General features: G+C 39.0%; 1 protein-coding gene across 2 annotated transcripts in view; it reads right to left on the bottom strand.

Annotated features, from left to right (window-relative positions):
- CAS1 (cycloartenol synthase 1) overlaps positions 1 to 14,530 on the bottom strand; it is an 84,413-nt gene extending 69,883 nt beyond the window's left edge. Inside the window, exons 1-6 of one of the 2 annotated variants that reach the window (XM_089989531.1) lie at positions 14,172 to 14,530; positions 10,606 to 10,791; positions 10,207 to 10,296; positions 9,870 to 10,067; positions 8,204 to 8,288; positions 7,383 to 7,549 (exon numbers count right to left, since the gene is read on the bottom strand). In XM_089989531.1, coding sequence (XP_089845657.1) covers positions 7,383 to 7,549; positions 8,204 to 8,288; positions 9,870 to 10,067; positions 10,207 to 10,296; positions 10,606 to 10,791; positions 14,172 to 14,369 — 924 coding nt within the window. In that variant the 5' untranslated portion in view covers positions 14,370 to 14,530. The remainder of the gene's footprint in view (positions 1 to 7,382; positions 7,550 to 8,203; positions 8,289 to 9,869; positions 10,068 to 10,206; positions 10,297 to 10,605; positions 10,792 to 14,171) is intronic. The other variant, XM_089989530.1, reaches the window with a different exon arrangement.
- Positions 14,531 to 19,722: the final 5,192 nt, after the last annotated feature.

Here is a 19,722-nt window from a genome sequence, read left to right as displayed (position 1 = left end):
CAACAGGAGAAAAGGTTTCAAAGAAGTCAATACCATATGTCTGAGTATACCCTTTCGCGACTAATCTGGCCTTGTACCTTTCAATAGAACCATCAGATTTGTACTTTATTGTATATACCCATTTACATCCAACAATGTCAGCATCTGCTGGGGAATCAACTAGATCCCGGGTATTCTGAGATACTAAAGCATTCATTTCTTCTTGCATAGCCAGCTTCCAGCGATTATCAAGTTCTGCCTGTTGATAGTTCAGAGGAATAGTTTCAGCAGATAAGGCTGAAATAAAGACTTCATCTGATGTCCAATTCTAGCATGTGAGACAAAATGAGATATGGGATATAAGGTACATTGTCGTGTCCCCTTTCGTAGAGCAATGGGCCTCTTATCATCATCCTGAACATCACTATTGTCAGTAGAACTTACCTCAGGAGAAGAAGAAGATGAAGGCTCTTGCGGAGGTGGAGCTCTACGCACATATACCAATGGAGGATTATGAAATCTGGAAAAGGATGAAGTTTGGTTCGATAATGAGGGCACAGATTCCAAAGGAAAATGAGGTATAGGTAATGGAAAAGACTCAGCTGGATCAACCTGCAATGGGGAACCGGAAATAGAGTAATATGGAGAGGATTCCAAGAAAGATACATCCGCACTGACATACTCTCGACGAGAAATAGGATCATAACATCGATAGCCCTTTTGATTTTTTGGATAGCCTATAAATATGCATTTTGTAGCTTGAGCGGCTAATTTATCACGGTCAGGGCCAAGTTTGTGTACAAAACAAACACATCCAAATATTTTTTGTGAGAAAGAAAAAAGTGGGGCATTAGGTTTTAGGATATGTAATGGAATTTGATCACCCACAGAAGACGAAGGCATGCGGTTGATCAGATAGCAAGCAGTGGTAATCGCATCACCCCAGTATAACGCAGGAACATTGGATTGAATCATAATGGTCCTGGCAACATCAAGCAGGTGCCGATGTTTGCGCTCAGCCACACCATTTTATTGAGATGAATAGGCACAGGAAGTTTGTGATTGGATGCCATGATCTTGGTAAAATTGTAACAGACCTTTTGATTTAAACTCGAGAGCATTATCAGTGCGAACAATCTTGACAATAGATTCAAACTAAGTTTTTATTTCAAGAATTAGGGATTTGATAATACTTGGAACTTCAGATCGTTCTTTTATTAAAAATACTCATGACAACTTAGAGAAATCATCAACAATAACAAGATAATAACGACACTGAGTCCTAGTAGGAATCTTACTAGGACCCCATACATTTGCATGAAGAAGTTCAAAAACTTTATTACTAGACTGACTCTGACTCGAAGGGAACGAACTTCGATGATGCTTTCTTAACTAACATGCTTCACACTGAAATGATGTGGTAGAAGGAATTTGAGGAAAGACCGAACGAAGCTTTGACAAAGAAGGATGACCAAGGCGACGATGCCAATGAACATGACTGAATGAGTGTTCCACTGCAGCATGAACATTACTCATTGGATGATGTAGATAGTAGACTCCATTTTCTTCATAGCCTCCACCAATCTTCTTCCCCGTCAGCAAATCCTGAAAATGACAACCCATCGGATCAAATATTACTCTACAGTTTTGCTCTCTTATAAGGCAACTAACAGAAAGTAAACTTTGAGGAAAGTTTGGAGCATGAAGAACATTTTGCAACTGTAATGAGGAGGATATAGAAATATTTCCCTAACCAACGACCGGGGAGGAACTCCCATCGGCTAATGAGACTCCTCGATGAGCATTAATATCCTTTATATCTGAGAAAACAAGTGAATTTTCACACAAATGTCTGGATGCACCAGAGTCAATAATCCACTTACTGTCAGTCGGATGAAGATGATTTCCGGTTGAATAGGCAACACCAGCTACAGGAAGAGTGGAACTCAAAGGACGAAGAGCTATTAACTCATCATATTCAGCACGACTGAGAGTGATACTACGGTCACTTGCAGAGATATTCTCTTGTACGTTTGTTGACTCGATAGTAGTAACATTTGTTTTAGGAGTATATGACTTTGATGGAGAAGAGGTTGGTCGACCATGCTTATCCCAGCAACGATCTTCTAAATGTCCAGATTTTCCACAGAATGTACATTAAAGCTTTCCCCTGCCTCCCATACCACGTCCACGTTCTCGTCCTCTGATATTCTGAGTATTTCCACGCTGATAACCAGATGAGACAACAAGAGCATATGATTGAGTCACAGGCTGAGATTGTGGTAGAGAGATCGCAAGTCTACTGAGACGATTATATGCATCCGCAAGAGTAGGAACATCTGATCCAGTCAACATTTGAACTTTTGCAACAGAAAATTCTGAAGAAAGACCTGTAAGAAAACGAGCAACCATGGTTTGTTCTTAATGATCCTTTTGCTTCGAGCAACAAAGAGGCCTGTGAGCATTAAGTCTTTCAAACGCAACTTTGACAGAGGCATAGTATTGGGCCAAGGTCTGATCGCCCTGCTGCAAATTATAAATCTCTTATTCTACTTGCAGGATACGACTCACATTAGTTTCTTGTGAGTATGTATCACGAAGATTGTCCCACATCAGTTTGGTTGTATTATAGTAGATCAATCCATCAGCAATATGGGGTTCGACACTACTCATGATCCATGACATAACTATGTCATTATCTTCATCCCAAGTAACATATTTTCCCAATTTTTCAGGGGGTTCGTCTTCCAACATAATATGTTTTCGACGATGTCCAGATACCGACATCATAAAAGTTCTGGACCACCTGACATAGTTGGTTTCATTCAACCTTACGGAAGAGCCGTACGAGAAGAGGTTGGCAAAAGCCTTATACTCCCCAATCTGTTCCATTTTAGAATCACATTTCGAATTTTCAGCCATACTGCTCACTTGAACAGCAAGTATTCAAGTAGAATTTTCCAACACTTTAAGGAATCAGCCCTGCTGTTTCCAAAAAAGAAAACAGCCCACAACCAGCAGAGAATCACTCTTGCTGCTTTCATGACAAAGGGATAGCTTAAACTAACACAGCACGAAACAAAACTTGACACAGCAGGGAGTCACGACCATTGCTGCACCCAAACACACCACGACCAACAATAATATTCAGTTGCAACACAGATGAACACGACAACTGTTGTTCCCCGAACATATAAAGCATAACGGCCAATAAGTCTTCAGAAGACAATTAAATAGATCAATCATATCTCGATCACACGCAGCAAACACAGGAAATAAATTTCAGAATCACGGCAAGCACGCAATCAGCACAGAAAAATGAAAGTCACGGCTGGCACGCAGTCAGCACAGAAAACATGACAATCACGGCTGGCACGCAGCATCACAGAGACTTGCTGCGTGACCCAAACAGCAGGAACAGCCAACATCTCACGGCTGGCACACAGCAGCACAGAAACATGCTGCGTGACCCAAACAGCAGGAAGAACCACCAGCACGTCAATCACGGCAGGCACGCAACAGCAGGAACTCGTCAATCTCCAGAGAATCACGTCAGGAGATCACAAAAAAAAAACCCACGAAGAGAAAAAAAACTCCAGATTCAAAAAAAATGGTTACGGCTCCAGGAAATCATGACAGGAGCTCCATCCTTAGATCTGACGACAGATCTGGGTAACATCCCAGATCTGTTATCAGATCTACCACACTAGTGCAACAGCAAACCTGATTTTCACGCAGTCTGGATTTTTTTCTCTCGTTGGTGAAGATCAGTCCTCTCGTGATCACGCTCCCGAGATCGAGGGCTTTGATACCATGTAGAAGGGAGCAGCCACCTGTGTAGAGAGAGAGAGAGAGATAGAGAGAGAGAGACGACTGCACAGAAAACTGATTTCGTATTTTTAGATTAGGGCTTCTCTCTATATTAAATAGAGAGAGGCTAAAGGAAAAATTACATAAGTCCTTATGAGAACAAAATTTCAAAAAAACTCTAATATAAGAGAACTTAAACTAAAACCACCTATTCTCAACAATAGGCACGTGGGGGTATCGGATCCGGACCCGGGTCTAGAATTTTTTTCCAGGATTTTACAGTGATAATATTTATGATGCTTTGTTACATCAAAATGATGATTCTCACAATGAGAATCCCAATGATATACATGTGTATACTCGATGAGAGGGCAATGAACATCAAAATGCTTTCGATATATACTCTCAAGACATTCTTTAGAAGATCAAATTGAAGGATCCCTACCTAGGCGATCTTCTAGGAATAGTAGACCTCCTCAAAAATTTGTGTAATATGATTTTTTTTCCAAATTATAGAACTTGTCACATTATGATTCATTCCTATCATGAGCCCTCCAATTTTAAAGAAGTTAAGCAACATCCACATTGGATTGATGCTATTAGACTTGAGTTAGAAGCACTCAACAAAGCTAACACTTGGACAATTGTAGGTCTTTCTTTAGAAAAAAAGGCTATTGGATGTAGATGGGTTTATGAAGTCAAAACCAAGAGTAATGGGACATTAGAAAGATACAAAGCTAGGTTAGTTGCTAAAGGGTATGCACAAGAATATAGAATTGATTATGAAGAAACCTTTGACCCAGTTGCTAGGATGACTTAGTGTAAGAATCTTAATAGCTTTAGCATCTATTAAACAATGGTCTATTTATCAATTAGATGTTAAAAATATTTTTTTAAATGAGAACCTATGTGAAGAAGTCTATATGGATCCTCCGTCGGGTCTTGAGATTGAATAAGAAAAGATTCTTAAACTAAATAAAGTTCTTTATGGTCTTAAACAAGCTCCAAAAGCTTGGTAAGATCGATTTAGTAAAGTTGTTCTTGATAATGGTTTTACCGACACAGATCTATTTGTTAAGCATGCAGGTGATCACATAACTATTTTATTGTTATATGTTGATGACATGATCATCACTAGGAACGATAAAAAGGGCATTGAGCATATTAACAATATTCTTAAAAACAATTTTGATATATTTGACCTTGGATTTCTAAGGTATTTTTTAGGAATCGAAGTTGCATATTCTTCTCGGGGATATGATTTGTCTCAAATGAAGCTTGCATCAGATATTATTGTTAAGTGGAGACTCCAGAAGTAATCAACGTTAAGATAAGAGCCAATGATGAATCTTCTTTAGAAGATCCCACTTATTATCGTCAACTGATTGAATCACTAACATATTTGTCTATTAACAGGCCAGATATTGCTCATGTTGTTCACAGTGCAAGTCAATTTTAAAATGCTCCTACTACCATTCACATGGTTGTCGTCATGAGAATTATGAGATATTTGAAGGAAACCATAACCAAAAGGCTATTCTTTATCTTTTTCTTCATCTCCTAATTTAATTGCTTATACTGACTCTGATCGGGGTGGTAACCCAAATGATCGTATTTCTATAACAGGTTAATGCATTTTTCTTAGAAAATCATTAATCTCTTGGAGATGTAAGAAACAACAGAAGGTGTCTCTATCTTCTACAGAGGCTGAATATAGGGTGATGGGAACAACTACCACTAAACTTGTCTAGTTAAGAAGTTTGCTTAAAGATATAAGAGTCATTATCTCTACTCCTTCGAGGTTGTGTTGCGACAATAAGAGTGACATCTACATTACTAGCAATCACACCTTCTATGAATGAACAAAGCACAGCGAGATGGAGTATCATTATGTTCGAGATGAATTTTTACGGGGCCACCATTCAACTACCATATGTTACTTCATAATATCAGCTAGCAGATTTCTTCACCAAAGCCTCGTCATCTCCCTAATTTGACTTTCTCCTAAGCAAACTCTCGGTAATCTCACCATTAATTTGAGGGGGGGGGGGGGGGGGGGGTGTTAAAGTATAAGAGTTTTGTAATGCCCACTAAGGGCAAATTAGTCTTTTCTCTTGTAAATACGCATGTCCATTAGGGACTTCTTTTTTGTATTTTTATTATTTTTGTTTTCATTTTTTTTTTATTTATTGCTTTTTGTTTTTAAAATGGGCCCACATAGAGTCGTTGGGACCGTCTCCAACGGTCACAAATGTGACCGTTGGAGGGGCTCCCAGCGACTCTATGGGAGACCCTTTGCTTCCACTTGTATAAATAAGGGGACTTGCCCCGCTACAATGCAATGCTTTTGAGAGCATTTTCAATAAGAAGATTATTTATATTTTTAAGTTCTCTCTTATATTGTGTGTTTGTCACTTGCCACTTTGTGGCCTATTGTATTTTGCCCATTAGTGGCTTCTTGCTTGTATGCTTGTGCATCTCTTAGAGTCACTTTGTGACATTGTTCTTTGCCTAGTGTTTCATTACAATACATACATGTACATATATATATATATATATGCAATTGTATATATATCTAAAACACAGAATGCAGAATGTGTGTGTGTACATATATACTGTGTGTGTGTTTGTGTTTAGCCACAAGTCAAACAAAAAAATGATAATGTTGTCCTCACAAATGAGGCCTACCACCTTGGTGGATAGGCCTAGGTGGTAAGGCTGCACCTAGCCGGACTAGGCTACATAGCCAGAGCCTAGTCGATAGAGATCCAGCCACCAAAAGATCCATCTTTTTTTATATTGCATATACCTCAGGTTCTCACCTAATTTCTTGGAGCAGTAAGAAACCATACAAAATTACCAAATCAAGTACCAAGGACAAATATAGGTATCAAGACAGATTTGTTGGTTAAGACATTTACTTGATACATTGGGTCAACCCATCATACGGTCAAATATTATATTATGATAATAAAAGTGCAATTGCAATCTCAGCTAATCCAGCTCAACACAACAGGATAAAGCACATAGAATTGGATAAACACTTCATTCATGAAAAGAAAAAATCAAGAGTTGAAGACTACAATCATATATGATGAACATCAAATAACTTTGTTACCCTAACTCAGGGCAAACAGAGCAAACCCAAGTAATCATAGCTCAGCAAATTGATTGAAAGAGGCAATAATAATGTGCAAGTATGAGAATCAATCTTACAAATGCAAAACAGATCCACTGGAATTTTGGAAATGATAAATTGGCAAATATTTTGGCACAAAGGCTGTTTCTTTTCCTGGATTTTTGTTCTGAACAAGGCAAGTAAATATAATTTTGAATTTTTTGGGGGCAAACCTTATAAGTTTGAATTTTGAAACAAAAGATCATCACATATATAACTGTTCATGATACATATAAGGGCAAGATAGGAAGTTACACATACCAATTCATTTATCATTTGTTTATTGATCAAACTGAGCACTCATTTAATGGAGTAAAATTAAGGAGTGCATGGCAGAAGATGGTAATTGAAAGATTTGAAGTAGGATATGTGGTATTTTATGAGGACAAACTAATGTGGAGATATAATTACTAACCTTTGCACACAAATTCCGTGCTTCATTCCAGTCTATTTGATCATAGGGTAAAGCAAAAAGTTCTTTTCGTAGTTCTATGATGGTTTCTGTAATAGGGCCAACAAACCTCTTTCCATACAAATAGCACATGGGTAAGTAAACCATGCGACAGTGACACCACATCCTTCCTGCATGAACAAACATTTCATCAAAATGGTTTTCAAGAAATTCTGAGTTCAGATACTATTTCCAGACCTAATTTTCATGAAATATGCATCCAATGGCACTTCAAGAGTCTGGAGGGATAAGCACCTAGTAAACAGGTTTCAAGCTTGTCCAAAAGTTCTTTTTATTTTCCCCACTCATTAGACAAGGCAATATATTCATGTTTGACCTCAAGATAACGCTGCTTAGATTTTGATCACAAACAAGAAATTAACTTGACCACAAACTCAAATCCCTAAGGCCAGTTTCAAAATCATAGCAAAATCTAGCAGAGGAAAATGAACTCCTCATCATTTCATGCCTCCAAAATATTATAGTGGTCTAGAGTTAGTAGTGACCGAAGCTTAGACTCACTTTCTAAGGAAAACTTAAATTAGTGGTTGGGGTAGTGCCATAGTGGAAAATCAATCAACTCTTGGAGATCTCTACCAGCTACGTATATTTGACAGGCATCTTCTCCCACTTTCTCCTTATATAGTTGCTTGTATATTGGAAGGTTATATGTAAAAGGCAACGCTACAAAGCCTTTGTAAAACAATGAATGCAGCCAATGAAAAAAAAAAGTGTTATATAATATCCTATAAGCAAGTGAAATATCAACAGCAGTTCAGAGGGACCTGGATGCAAAGGAAGGAAGAAAGGAAGAAGCCATATCTCAGGGGGTAAGGGATTGTTGCCAGACCAATCAAATACTCCAAGCACCTGTAATAATTACAGAACATTACAAGTCAGCTCAATTCCTTATTCTTCCCAGGATTGCATACTTCCATGAATAACTATGTTAACACCCATTTAAGTATTATAGACTAGGGTTTTCTGCCGAAACTAATATCTAAAAACAACTATAGGTTACTGACCAAAACTTCTTTTGTGCAGCATTATCAATTAAACACAAATGCCCTAAAGGAAAATTACGATCCCATATAATTCAAAGTATTATGTTTCTTATGGAAATGACGTCTTACAGGGCATGCTTTATTTATATAGTTTCCATTAGGATTAAGTCAAAATCAACTAGAGAAGTACACATTAAGGACCATTTGAACATCTATCATAATTAAGACTAATGCTTGCTATGTTCTCATTTAGGGTACAATTGCTTTTGTCACAGGTGGGGTACAATCAGTCAATCACGGCTGAGAAGTAGCTGTGATTGTTGGTCACAAGGTCAATCTTGTGACCAAGAATCACAGGTTTCAAGGAATGAGCTTTCTCAAGTGAGAATCACAATCACAGCTATCCACCTTTTTATGTTTCAGTAAACTTGAGAAAGTGGTGTTCTTGTGATTTGCAATCACAAGATCTTGAGAAAATCCAAGAATAACATGGTGTTACAACTATGCCCTTAATAATTTAAATGGTGATATTGGAATTACATCATGTTTGGATTTCCTTATGTTACAAAGAAAGATCCCCTAATGAATGGTAAATTAAAGATGGTCTATAGGTTTCTTGGTATAATTTGGGGTAATTTACCTAGAAATAAAAGTTATAGCACTTCAAATCCCATCTCACAACTTTACAAAAGATTAGTACCAATCACATGTGTTTGTCAGCATCCAGGCATGTGTTCAACATAGTCATAGATATCAACGATATTTTCAAAATTTCGGCAATATTTTGAAAATATCATGATATTATCGTTGTAAATCCAGCAAACAACAATACAGGTAAATATCGCGATATTTTTTAAAATATTGCCAATTTGATAATATTGTGATATTATCATGAGAATATCACACTATTCTCATGATATTATTGATTAGTTTTGCTGTTTTTATTTATTTTTTACATTTAAAATATGTTTTTCTTCTTTCTTTTACATTTTTACTTATTTCTTTTATTATTTATGCAGTTTTGTCTAAACATGATATTTTCTTATTTTTGTTATTTTTTATATTTTTAAGCCTCGGGATTTATCACCAAACCTATAATATCGCGAGAAATAGCCTAGATGAGATATAGCCGATACTGACATGGTGCTCAAGCACGTATACGTAACCTTTATGACACAGTTGCAGTTTATGTTCTCTACTGCATCATGGCATAAGAAATGGATCATCTCACATGCATCCTTGGATGTAAATAATTTTTTCACAAACATACACAGGTAATGCATGTGATCACATGACAACAAGTGTTCATGGATGGCCATGTAGAGCTAATTTGTGCATAGGCAGAGTGCCTGTGATAGCAGCAAAATGAGTACCATGGTTGGCAATTTGAAATAGAAGATAATGAAAGTTGCAGAAGGGAGCAAGGATCAGAGGTCAAACTCTGTACCGAAAGCCACATTTTTCCCCATGATGATATGGCAGTGACACCACCACGGTCAAGGATCCATTTTCGTGCTTTCTCCAGCGAACCAGGTTCCCTTCCTTCAGGCCTTTCACCAAGTAATCTTAAAGTAACATAGCTTAAGGCTGTGCAGAACATGGTGCTATGGCCCTCAATATGCAAACCCCAACCTCCATCTTCGTTCTGAAACCCCATATGTACAATGTAGTTAACTTCCACATAATTTCTTAAGACTTTTCAAAAGAAAAGAAAACATGCAAGTATTAATATCATGAAAGAAAAGAAGAAAAAATTAATAAGAGGGAGATGTATGCTTCCTTGCCTGATGATTATACAGGTAACGGCACATTTCCTGTATATGCATTGGAGATAGAACAGTATGCAGTGCTCCAGTAATGTATAAAGTAATCACCTGTTGATATTATGTACAAATATCATTTTCAACCACTTTTCTTTACCCAAAATATACAAGAAGACAATGAAGTACAATAGCTTAATTTAATTTTCATGTTCATACACTTAATAAAAGTTGGCTACTAATGAAAGTTATCATCTCATTGACATGAAAAAAAAACTAATGATTTAAAACGAAGCACTGAAGGAGAACAAGCAGCTGAAGATATTGTAAAAGGCACGATAATTCCAGAAGGAGAAGCATATCTCCAGCAGCATATAGTAGAAAAACGGGTATAAGCACAAAATCCAGAATTTAGAACCTTACCAACCCAGGCATAAGAAACATTGGGCCACCATAGTCCCCAGCCCAATGGCCATCATGTGCTTGTATAGTTGAGTAGAATTTAAGAGCCCTTTGCAAAGTAACAGTCACTGCCTCCACTGAGACATCTTCAGTCTCTCCTATACTCACTCGAGGAAGCGACAAATCACATGGATTTTCTTTTGCAAACTACAATAGAAAAGTACAAGCTCCAAGTGTAAGTCTGTTATACCAGGAAAAAGCTATCATTTAAGCTAGACAAAACAACCACAAGTCACAAACAGAATTGCGTAGAACATTCTAATGCCTTCCTAAGTTTTAGGAGATACACACTATTAACATATATTGTTGCCACATGCATTTTGTTAGTTATGAATTAAATGACCAAAATATAACTTAATTGAAGAATATACAGATAAAAAGGTGAAGATCAAGTCATTAACCTCAAAGAATGTTGTTACGGTCCTGAATCAGCCCCAATTTACTTTGGTGTTCTTTGGATTCTAGTTAGATTTAATGTTTCAATTTTTTGCTCTATTAGAGGGGGCGTAGTAGATCATTGGGTTTGGATGTTAGTATTTGATCCAATTAATTCTAAAGAAGTGGGCTGGTTCTGTATGGATCAAGGTCCAACAATTGTTTCTGACCCAAATCCAGCTAGAGCTCTAGACCTAATAGGAAATCCAGATCCAGTACCCAGGATCCAGACGCTACTTCTAGAACCTTTTGGGGGTCGACCAGCACAGTGTGGAGCCCAGGGTGATGATGTGGTCGTTAACATGTCTTTCCCAATGGATAACAAGTCAAAGATCCAGAGTCTCAGTCAAGAGCAGGAGAAGCCGGACACGTGTCAAGCCCGAAGACATGACAATTAAGAAGTAGGGTCTACCTAGGGGGGCGTGTTATGTTGGACAGTCCTAGAGGACGTCCCCTAGTTCTAGAAGATTAGTTAGAGTTAATTAAGTTAGTTAATTAATTATGAGATAGTTTTTTAATTGGTTTGTTCTTTTGAGGAGTCATTTATTAAAAAGTCCTAGTCTAGTTGGTTGCTTTATGCAAGTAGGACTCAACACAAGTTGCATCTATATAAGGAGGTCTTGGGGAGCCATATGAATCATTGATTAATGAATTGTTTTATCAGAAGGCCTAGTTGTCCCCTTCTTTTTCTCCTTCTATCTTTTGGATGTCCCTACCTCTCTCTCTCTCGACCTCTAGTCCTCCCTGGACCTTGCAGCATCTCAGTCACTTAAGGGCTGGATGTCCAACCCTTTCACTTGAGCTTGAGCTCCCTCAATACCCAAATTGTGCGTTTTGCCTTCCCGACGAGCCAAGTATTCTCTCTGTATTGCAAATCGTGTCCGAGTTCCAGAACGTGATAAACTACATCCCAACCTACTACAAACTTCCCAGGTACCTCTAAAACTCTTCATTGACCTTAGATTAGCTTTTATTGGCCTCTTAGAACCCGAAACCACATCTTATAGGGACTGAAATGCCCGAATTCCCTAAATCGATAACCCATGTCCGTCAACCGCCTTTCCGTATATTTAGATCATATCGCAAACCCTCACACATGTTCTTAGGTGTCCCTAGAACCCCTGAACTATAGTCCTTCAGTTTTAAACCGAAACTACACCCGAAACGCTCACCGGAACCAAACCGCACCAACCCTATTTAGTTGTTTAGCCATGTTTCTCCCGTTTTGCCCAATCTGTAACCACGAGAAACCTCAAACCTCTTCTTCACCGTGTCCAGCAGCGTTCAATAACCCCCAACACCTATGTCACAAGTCCCACGATCCAACAATCGCAGGTTTGATCCTCTTGAGTCCTTCGGGCTCAAATTGCAATTCCCGTCCATTGAAAATTCGGACCTACCTTTTGAGCCTTCTTCCGAACCACCCACTTCGAAAATTCCAGAGGATCTAACAAATGTTCAGCAATAATTACAAGGGAATCAATTGGGGGAAAAGAAAGAAAACTATATATGTGTGTATTTGTGTGTGAAGAAGCAACTAAGAGAGTGATAGAGAAGATACAAGATTTCCCAAGCCCAAGTCTTCTACATAATCACTTTTCTCACCAAGGCAAATGCCAGACTCTCATCAGCTCCACAGAATGAGAACCCTTGACAATCCCACTCAATTCTATGAACTGTTTTCCCCTTCAAGAAATTATATCAGCTATTTTCAGGACTCCAAAGAATAGACAATTAACCAGATAGGAAAACCAAGTGGATCCCCATTAGCAAGATGGATGTTTTCCCTTTCATGCGTCTTTCTTAAAACTCCATTACCAGATCCCAAAAGATTGAGATTTCATTAGATATGCTCATATTTTTTATAAGCAAAAAATTTTGAACATGTCGAATGAACCAGAGTTCTGCCTATTGTCAGTTCCTATAGGTTTCTTTTCTCTAAGAATTTTAAATGTTTATTCATTTCATAATTTACCATTCTGTTTTCCCCTTTTCTTTTCTAATTTCAACACAATAAAGAATAACTGTACAAAATCTCAGGCTGCCAAATTCGAAGCAAATAAATTGTCATTTGCATCCACTGTTTTTACATTCGGCTGTAAGATGATTTTCCAGATAATGTTATACAACATTCTTGACAACAGCAATATATATTCACCTCAATCGTGATCCATTTTCCTTCATAACAGAGGCAAAGTAGTTCATACAGAGTAGGACGTGTGACACCAGCATATTACACGCATGGGACCCAAAGTTATGGTGAACAATAAAAAACAGTGGTCAACGATTGGACACTTCAGTGAATGCTACCACATTCTAAACCTGGCGTATGAGAATCTCAACCAGAAACTATATTTCCCACTCGAACATCAACAATGAAAAAAGTAATTTGAAAAACTAAGAGGCATTATTGAAACTCACCTTCAAATTAAGATGAAAACAAGACAATGGTTAGTAAAACTCATGCCACAAATATCGCTGACTTGGTAAAAATCAAAGGCGCTCCATGAATTCAAACAAAATTTCGAGCAGTTTTCCACCGATTTCCACGATGCACGAACTAGAAAACATGATATCTAAGAAGAGATTAAAAAACCCAACCGCGTTAACCCAAATTCTTGTGATGTGAAAACTGACACTAACCCTAGCTTTGAACAACAAAGTAATACGAAAAGTCGCCACCATCAAGAAATAAGCCCCTCTAATTTCAGAAATGCCACATAACTTAGCAAATTCAAGTGAAACAGCGCTGACGATTATTAGTAGAAGAATCACGATAACAATCAATCTACGTCACCAATTTCTCAGAAAAATAAAGATCACCCATGAATTCAAACAAGGTTTCGGGCGTATACTCCCACCTATTTACACAATGCCCCAACCAAAGAAAACACAAAATGCAAGAGTAAGAAAGTCTCAACCTGCATTCTAATGACAGAGCAATAAAAAACGATGCAAGATCAACCGTCACTCATCTCACAATAACCAAAGAGGCCTTTCACGAATCCAAACAGGATCTCAAATAATTTTCATCTCAGTTTCCAGATATCTCCCACCAAAAAACAAGGAGAAGCAACGAACAAAATCCCTACCTGCATTCTCATTATGAGATCCGAGCTGTGTTTCTTCTCGAAACGATTCTTGGTGAAGTTCGCGCGCACATCTTCAATGGCGGCCCGGTCTTCCTCCGACCCGAAGTCGGGATCGAACTCCCAGACATCCCTGCCGACGTAATTGTTGGTCGTCCTCAACCATGGATTCCTCCCCTCTGCAAACTTAAGCCTCCACATTCTCCGATCCAACTACCGGAGAACTCGCAACAGAGAGAGAGCTCACTGGTCTGGAGCAAGAAAATTCAAGGAAATGCCTGCTTCGTAATCGTAGCGGAGGAACCCGCTCTTCCACTGATGCCTCCGCGCTTATAAATTTGTCTATATCTTTTTGGGAGGAGGGAAATAAATGAATTACGTATAATATAATAATGTCATTTTCGGAAAAGCGGGAAATGCTCTGACATCTAGGAAACTGTGACCCGTTCGTTCTCACAGGAACTCCATTAAAAAGAAAAACAGAAAAAGGTTACGTATAAAAACTTTGTACCCACTTAAAAATTTGCCATAATTCGTATTCATGCTCAAAAGGATTTAATAATTCAAAGGCCAGCCGAATTTATTTTATAATTAACGAAACCATGCTCGTAGTTAATCTTCAATGTGACATTTCATATTTTCACTCGATTTTTTTTCTATGTTTTACCCCTCTATAATCAAACGCAACCGATTTTCCTAAACTGCCTGACCTTCCATCTTCCACCACCACCAGATCAAGCCATCATAAAAGCCGTAGGGTGAGAGAGAAAGAGGTGGTCGTAGAATTGGAAACTCCGAGAGAGAGATGTAAATGAGGGCAACTTAGGCATGTTTGGAAGCAGAAAAATAGTGGAAAAGAAAAAGTTATCTTTTCCATTTTTTTAAAGGAGAACAATTTTTTGAAAGAAAAGTTTTTCTAAAATCTTATATTTTTTATAAGAAAATCCCTCCACCTAACGGGTTAAGAAATTCATATCAAAAGTTTTTTTTTGGTTTTGAACAAGGGTAACTTCTCACCCACAAAGCATTTGCATCTTATTCCATTGGCTGCCACTTTGCTGCCTTCCTTCATCTTCCATCTTTCTCGTATGCACTTTCATTTTTATTTTCATTTTCATCTCTCTCTCTCTCTCTACCTCATGTGGGGGAGCAATTCTCGTAGTCAAATATGAGGTCTCGCCCTTGCTTGCGGATACTTGATTGTGTTTTTCTCTCCCCAGAACTATTTCACGCAGTTCCGGATGTTACTGCTTGTCTGCTGCCACGGACCATGTTCGATCATGGACAAATGACTGTTTCGTGGGGCGCAGGCTTCAAAGCGTGTCGTAGGTTCTTCTTTGAGGAATGGTGGCTTCGGGTGCCAGACTTTCAGCAGTTGGTAGGTCAATCGTGGGCTCAACCTGCTACGGGATCTTGGCTGGCCATCCGCATCCATGCTAAGTTTCTTCGTCTTCGGAAACGTATTAAGGAATTAATAAGTTTTAATAACCTGAACAAGTTTAGGTTCATCGGCCAGTGGGAAGCCGAGCTCTCCGATTTGGCCCAACGTCAGGTCGATCTTGTTGGTGTACCGGAGGGTCAAGTGCTTCAGTTGCAGGAGCGTATCGTCGTACTCTCTGCTCTCGTTGCAGAATGGAGAGCACGAGATGAGCTTAGATGGAAGTTGAGGGCTAGAGTTGCATGGTTGGCTAATGGCGATGATAATACACGATTTTTTCATATGAACGCATCAAATAAATACAGTAAGAACCGGATACTCTCGATCGAGATCGATGGATGTCAGTTTGGTCCGCACAATTGCCTGCCAGCTATTACTTCTTATTTCTCCAGGTTGTATTCGGCCGACTTAGGCGTCGGGGGTGTCATCGGCGATATGGACTATAAGCGGTTGGCGGCAAACCAATCTGTTTCTTTGCAGGTTAGATTCACTGAAGTAGAGATTTCGAATGCTATTAGCGAACTATAGGGATGGAAGGCACCAGGCCTTGATGGTTTTCACATCGACTTCTTTAAAGCATTTTGGTCAAGTGTTAAAACTGATATGCTCCACTTGTTCGATGAATTCTATCGTAATGCGAGGTTGCCTAAACCATATCATGTGGCAGTCATCTCTTTGATTCCTAAGAGGCAAGGGGCGTCAGACATATCCAACTTCAGGCCGATTTCGGTGATGGGTGCTCTATATCGCATTATATCTAAGGTGTTGGCTAATCGATTGCACGCTGTCATTGATCAACTTGTTTCTCCGAACCAGGGTGCTTTTATTACAGGTCGAAGTTTGCAAGGATCTTTTATTTGTGCAACTGAGCTTCTTCACTCTTTACAGTCGACTGGATCACCTCACTTCATGCTAAAATTGGATTTTCACAAGGCTTATAATAGTCTGGCATGGGATTTTCTGATTGAATCTCTAACAAATATGGGGTTTGGCAGCCAGTTTATAGCATGGGTTAAGGAGTTGGTCACAAAATCCGTATTATCAGTTTGCATCAATGGAATGAGAGGGGAAGAATTCAAGTTGGCTAGAGGTGTACGACAGGGTTGTCCTCTAGCACCTATCCTTTTTAATATCGCGGTAGATGGTTTACCTATTCTCATGAAAAGGGCAGAAGAAACAGGCTTCTTGGAATCCTTGGGCATTCCTGGTTTTATTGGTCACACAATTCAATATGCAGACGATACTTTAATATTTGGACATGTGAATGTTAATCAAATGTACAGGTTGTGCTTCATTATTAAAGTCTTCGCTGCAATTTCAGGCCTTCGCCTGAACGAGAGTAAGTGCGCTCTGGTCTTACTCAATGTTGATCCTCTTCTCCAATTGGTTGCTGCAAGGATCTTCAACTGCCCAATATCCGACCTTCCTGTCAATTTCTTGGGTCTAGCGTTGCACTCTCTGCAGCCAGCAGAAACTTCTACTTGGATGTCTACCATAGAGCGGGTGCAAGGGAGATTGCAGGCTTGGAAGGCTCGATATTTATCTTTTGTGGGACGAGTGACGCTCATTCGCCATGTTTTAGCCAGATTACCAGAGTTTCGAATGAGCATGTCTATTATACCGACGATAGTAGAGCAGACGATTAACCGTTTGCTTTCGCACTTCCTTTGGTCTGAGAATGTGTCGCACAAAAAGTACCCGCTTGTTTCTTGGCAACAGATCGTTCTCCCGAGGCAGCGAGGCGGCTTGGAGATTCCAACTCTGAGAAAGAGGAGCATTGTTTTAGTCTTGAAGTGGGCTTGGGAAGCTTCCACATCTCAATTTTCTTGGGCTATGTTTGTTAGGCAAAAATATGGTAGTCTACATGAATCCCTTCTTTCCACACCCAGTTCAGTGTGTCACTCGTCCCTCTGGCTGGAGTGGCGGAAGACACTTCGATCCTTCAGTGGCAGAGATCTTAGGCCGGTCCATGGCCTGCTGTGGCTTCACTGGGCCATGGCGAGCGGAGATAGGTTCTCCATTAAGCAAGTTTACCATTCCTTGTTGTCGTCCGGGATGGACTCGTTTCCCAGTGATTGTATGTGGGGTAAGGGGCCAGCTCCAAGGGCAAAATCTTTGGCGTGACTTGTGGCTCTGGATCGTGTTCAAACCCAAATTAATGTCAGGAAACGGGGGATTCAATTTCCAAGCATGTGCGTTCTTTGCGAGAAGGTTGTAGAGGACACGACTCACCTATTTTGGCTCTGCTCGGTCGTTCTAGACTTATTTTTTCAAACTTGGGGTGCGCCACCTGTTCAAACTCGTCCGTGCTCCGTTATTCAGGACCTCTTGCTTGGTCCCAGGATTGTACGACAAAAAAAAATGGAGATTATTGTGGCGGGTTTGGTTGCTTTCAGCATGGTGGGTCATATGGACCGAAAGAAACAACATCTTTTTCAGGGGCATCAAATTCGATTTCGGAAGGCTTCGGCAACGGGTCATGTCTGATGTGTATCTGGCTCTTAAGTTACATAGTAGGGGGGAGGGGCTGATCGACTTGTACTCTGATCTATGCACAATCACCATCTAGATTGTGGTTGTTTTGCTCTTATGTTTCTCTTTTGTCTCTCCCATCCAATATTTTGTTGGATGTATTTTGGTAATGTTGAATGGTGAATGTTCTCTCTCTCTCTCTCTCTCTCTCTCTCTCTCTCTCATGGTCTGATCCACCCCTCTCTATGGAAAGGGGTTTAGTCGACCTCTCTCTGAAAGGGGGTCTCGTCTCACATGTTCAACCACGCGATACACGAGTGGCTTCTCATACTTTTCTCACGTTTTTCTAGCCCATTTTTCTCACGCCACACATGCAAGTGTAAACTTTTCATTTAGAAAATTTCTCATATCAAAACTTCTTATAGGTAAGAACAAAATTCCTACGAGATTTTTTTGTGCTTCTAAACGTGCCCAATAAAAGAAAATTTAGTGCACTTATGAATTCAATAGCTATTTAACTATAGTTAAGAAGTTAATGGTTTACCAAGGACAAGAAATGAGACAATTACATATACGTGTAAATTTAAATTATAAAAAATAAACAAATAAGTTTTTGCAAGTAACCTTTAGAAAAGCAAAGTTTTCATGTGAAGACCTCACCCTTTAATAAAATTTTCAAAGCACATGTATAGTGTAACACCTTGAAATGTTAACCTTAAAATATGGCCAATTTTTTTAAAAAATAACTCTTTAGAATATAGTGCAAATATTAATTTTAGTTTCGGTTAGAATTTCGGGTGGGTTACAACTACTCTAGCATAGAACTGAATCCATTTTTTGTATTGGACTTAGATCCAAGTCCAAGTCATGGATCGATACAATCACGGATCCAAAATACAATACAATTCATGAATCAATTTAAACCATTTGTCAATTAAATAAATTATTTGTAAACATTGGACTCTAAAGCTCGTAACATTGTCAATAAAAACAACAAATCTTAATAATTATATACAGTTTTTCAAAAAGGAGTTCTACTTGGCGCAACAACAACTAAACTAGAAAAGGGAGTTTAGAGTCCTTTCTTGAATAGACTCTTCTCTTCACTAAGCCTAATTAGCTAAAATTAAAAACAATTAAAAAGATATACTTGGTCAGAATCTACATAATTATGGGAAGTAGGAGACATTTTTAAAGAGAGGGAGGTGGCTAGGTCTCCATGATTTTGATGTAGACATGTGTCATTTTACTTTTCTTCTAGGAGAGGAGTCATGTTAGTAGCCACATCACCTCCTTAGGTCTCACTTTGACTTGGGAATCCCTTTGACTGAATGAGGTGACATTTAAATCTTGGAGCAATGGTTATGATGTCTTCGCTGGATCTAAGATCGTAGTAGTGTTCTTCTATGTTTGCATGGACCTTGCTTGACTAACAATCATAAGTGTATAGCTTATTAAGGTCTCTATCAAGAGATTCATATCCAGCTTTCATACTAGTTAAAACTAGTGCTATCATCTTTGCTTTCATTGGGGGTTTAAATAGACCACCCAAGGGGTGGGGGGATGTCGACTATAGCTAGTTAGTTGACATCTGACCCGGATCCAATCGAATCCAACCTGGATCCAATCCATCTTTTTCTTCTT

Source organism: Nuphar pumila, chromosome 15 (assembly GCF_984573655.1).
Source record: "Nuphar pumila chromosome 15, dmNupPumi1.hap1.1, whole genome shotgun sequence".
NCBI classification, from domain to species: domain Eukaryota; kingdom Viridiplantae; phylum Streptophyta; class Magnoliopsida; order Nymphaeales; family Nymphaeaceae; genus Nuphar; species Nuphar pumila.
This window is presented reverse-complemented; position numbering and strand designations above follow the sequence as displayed.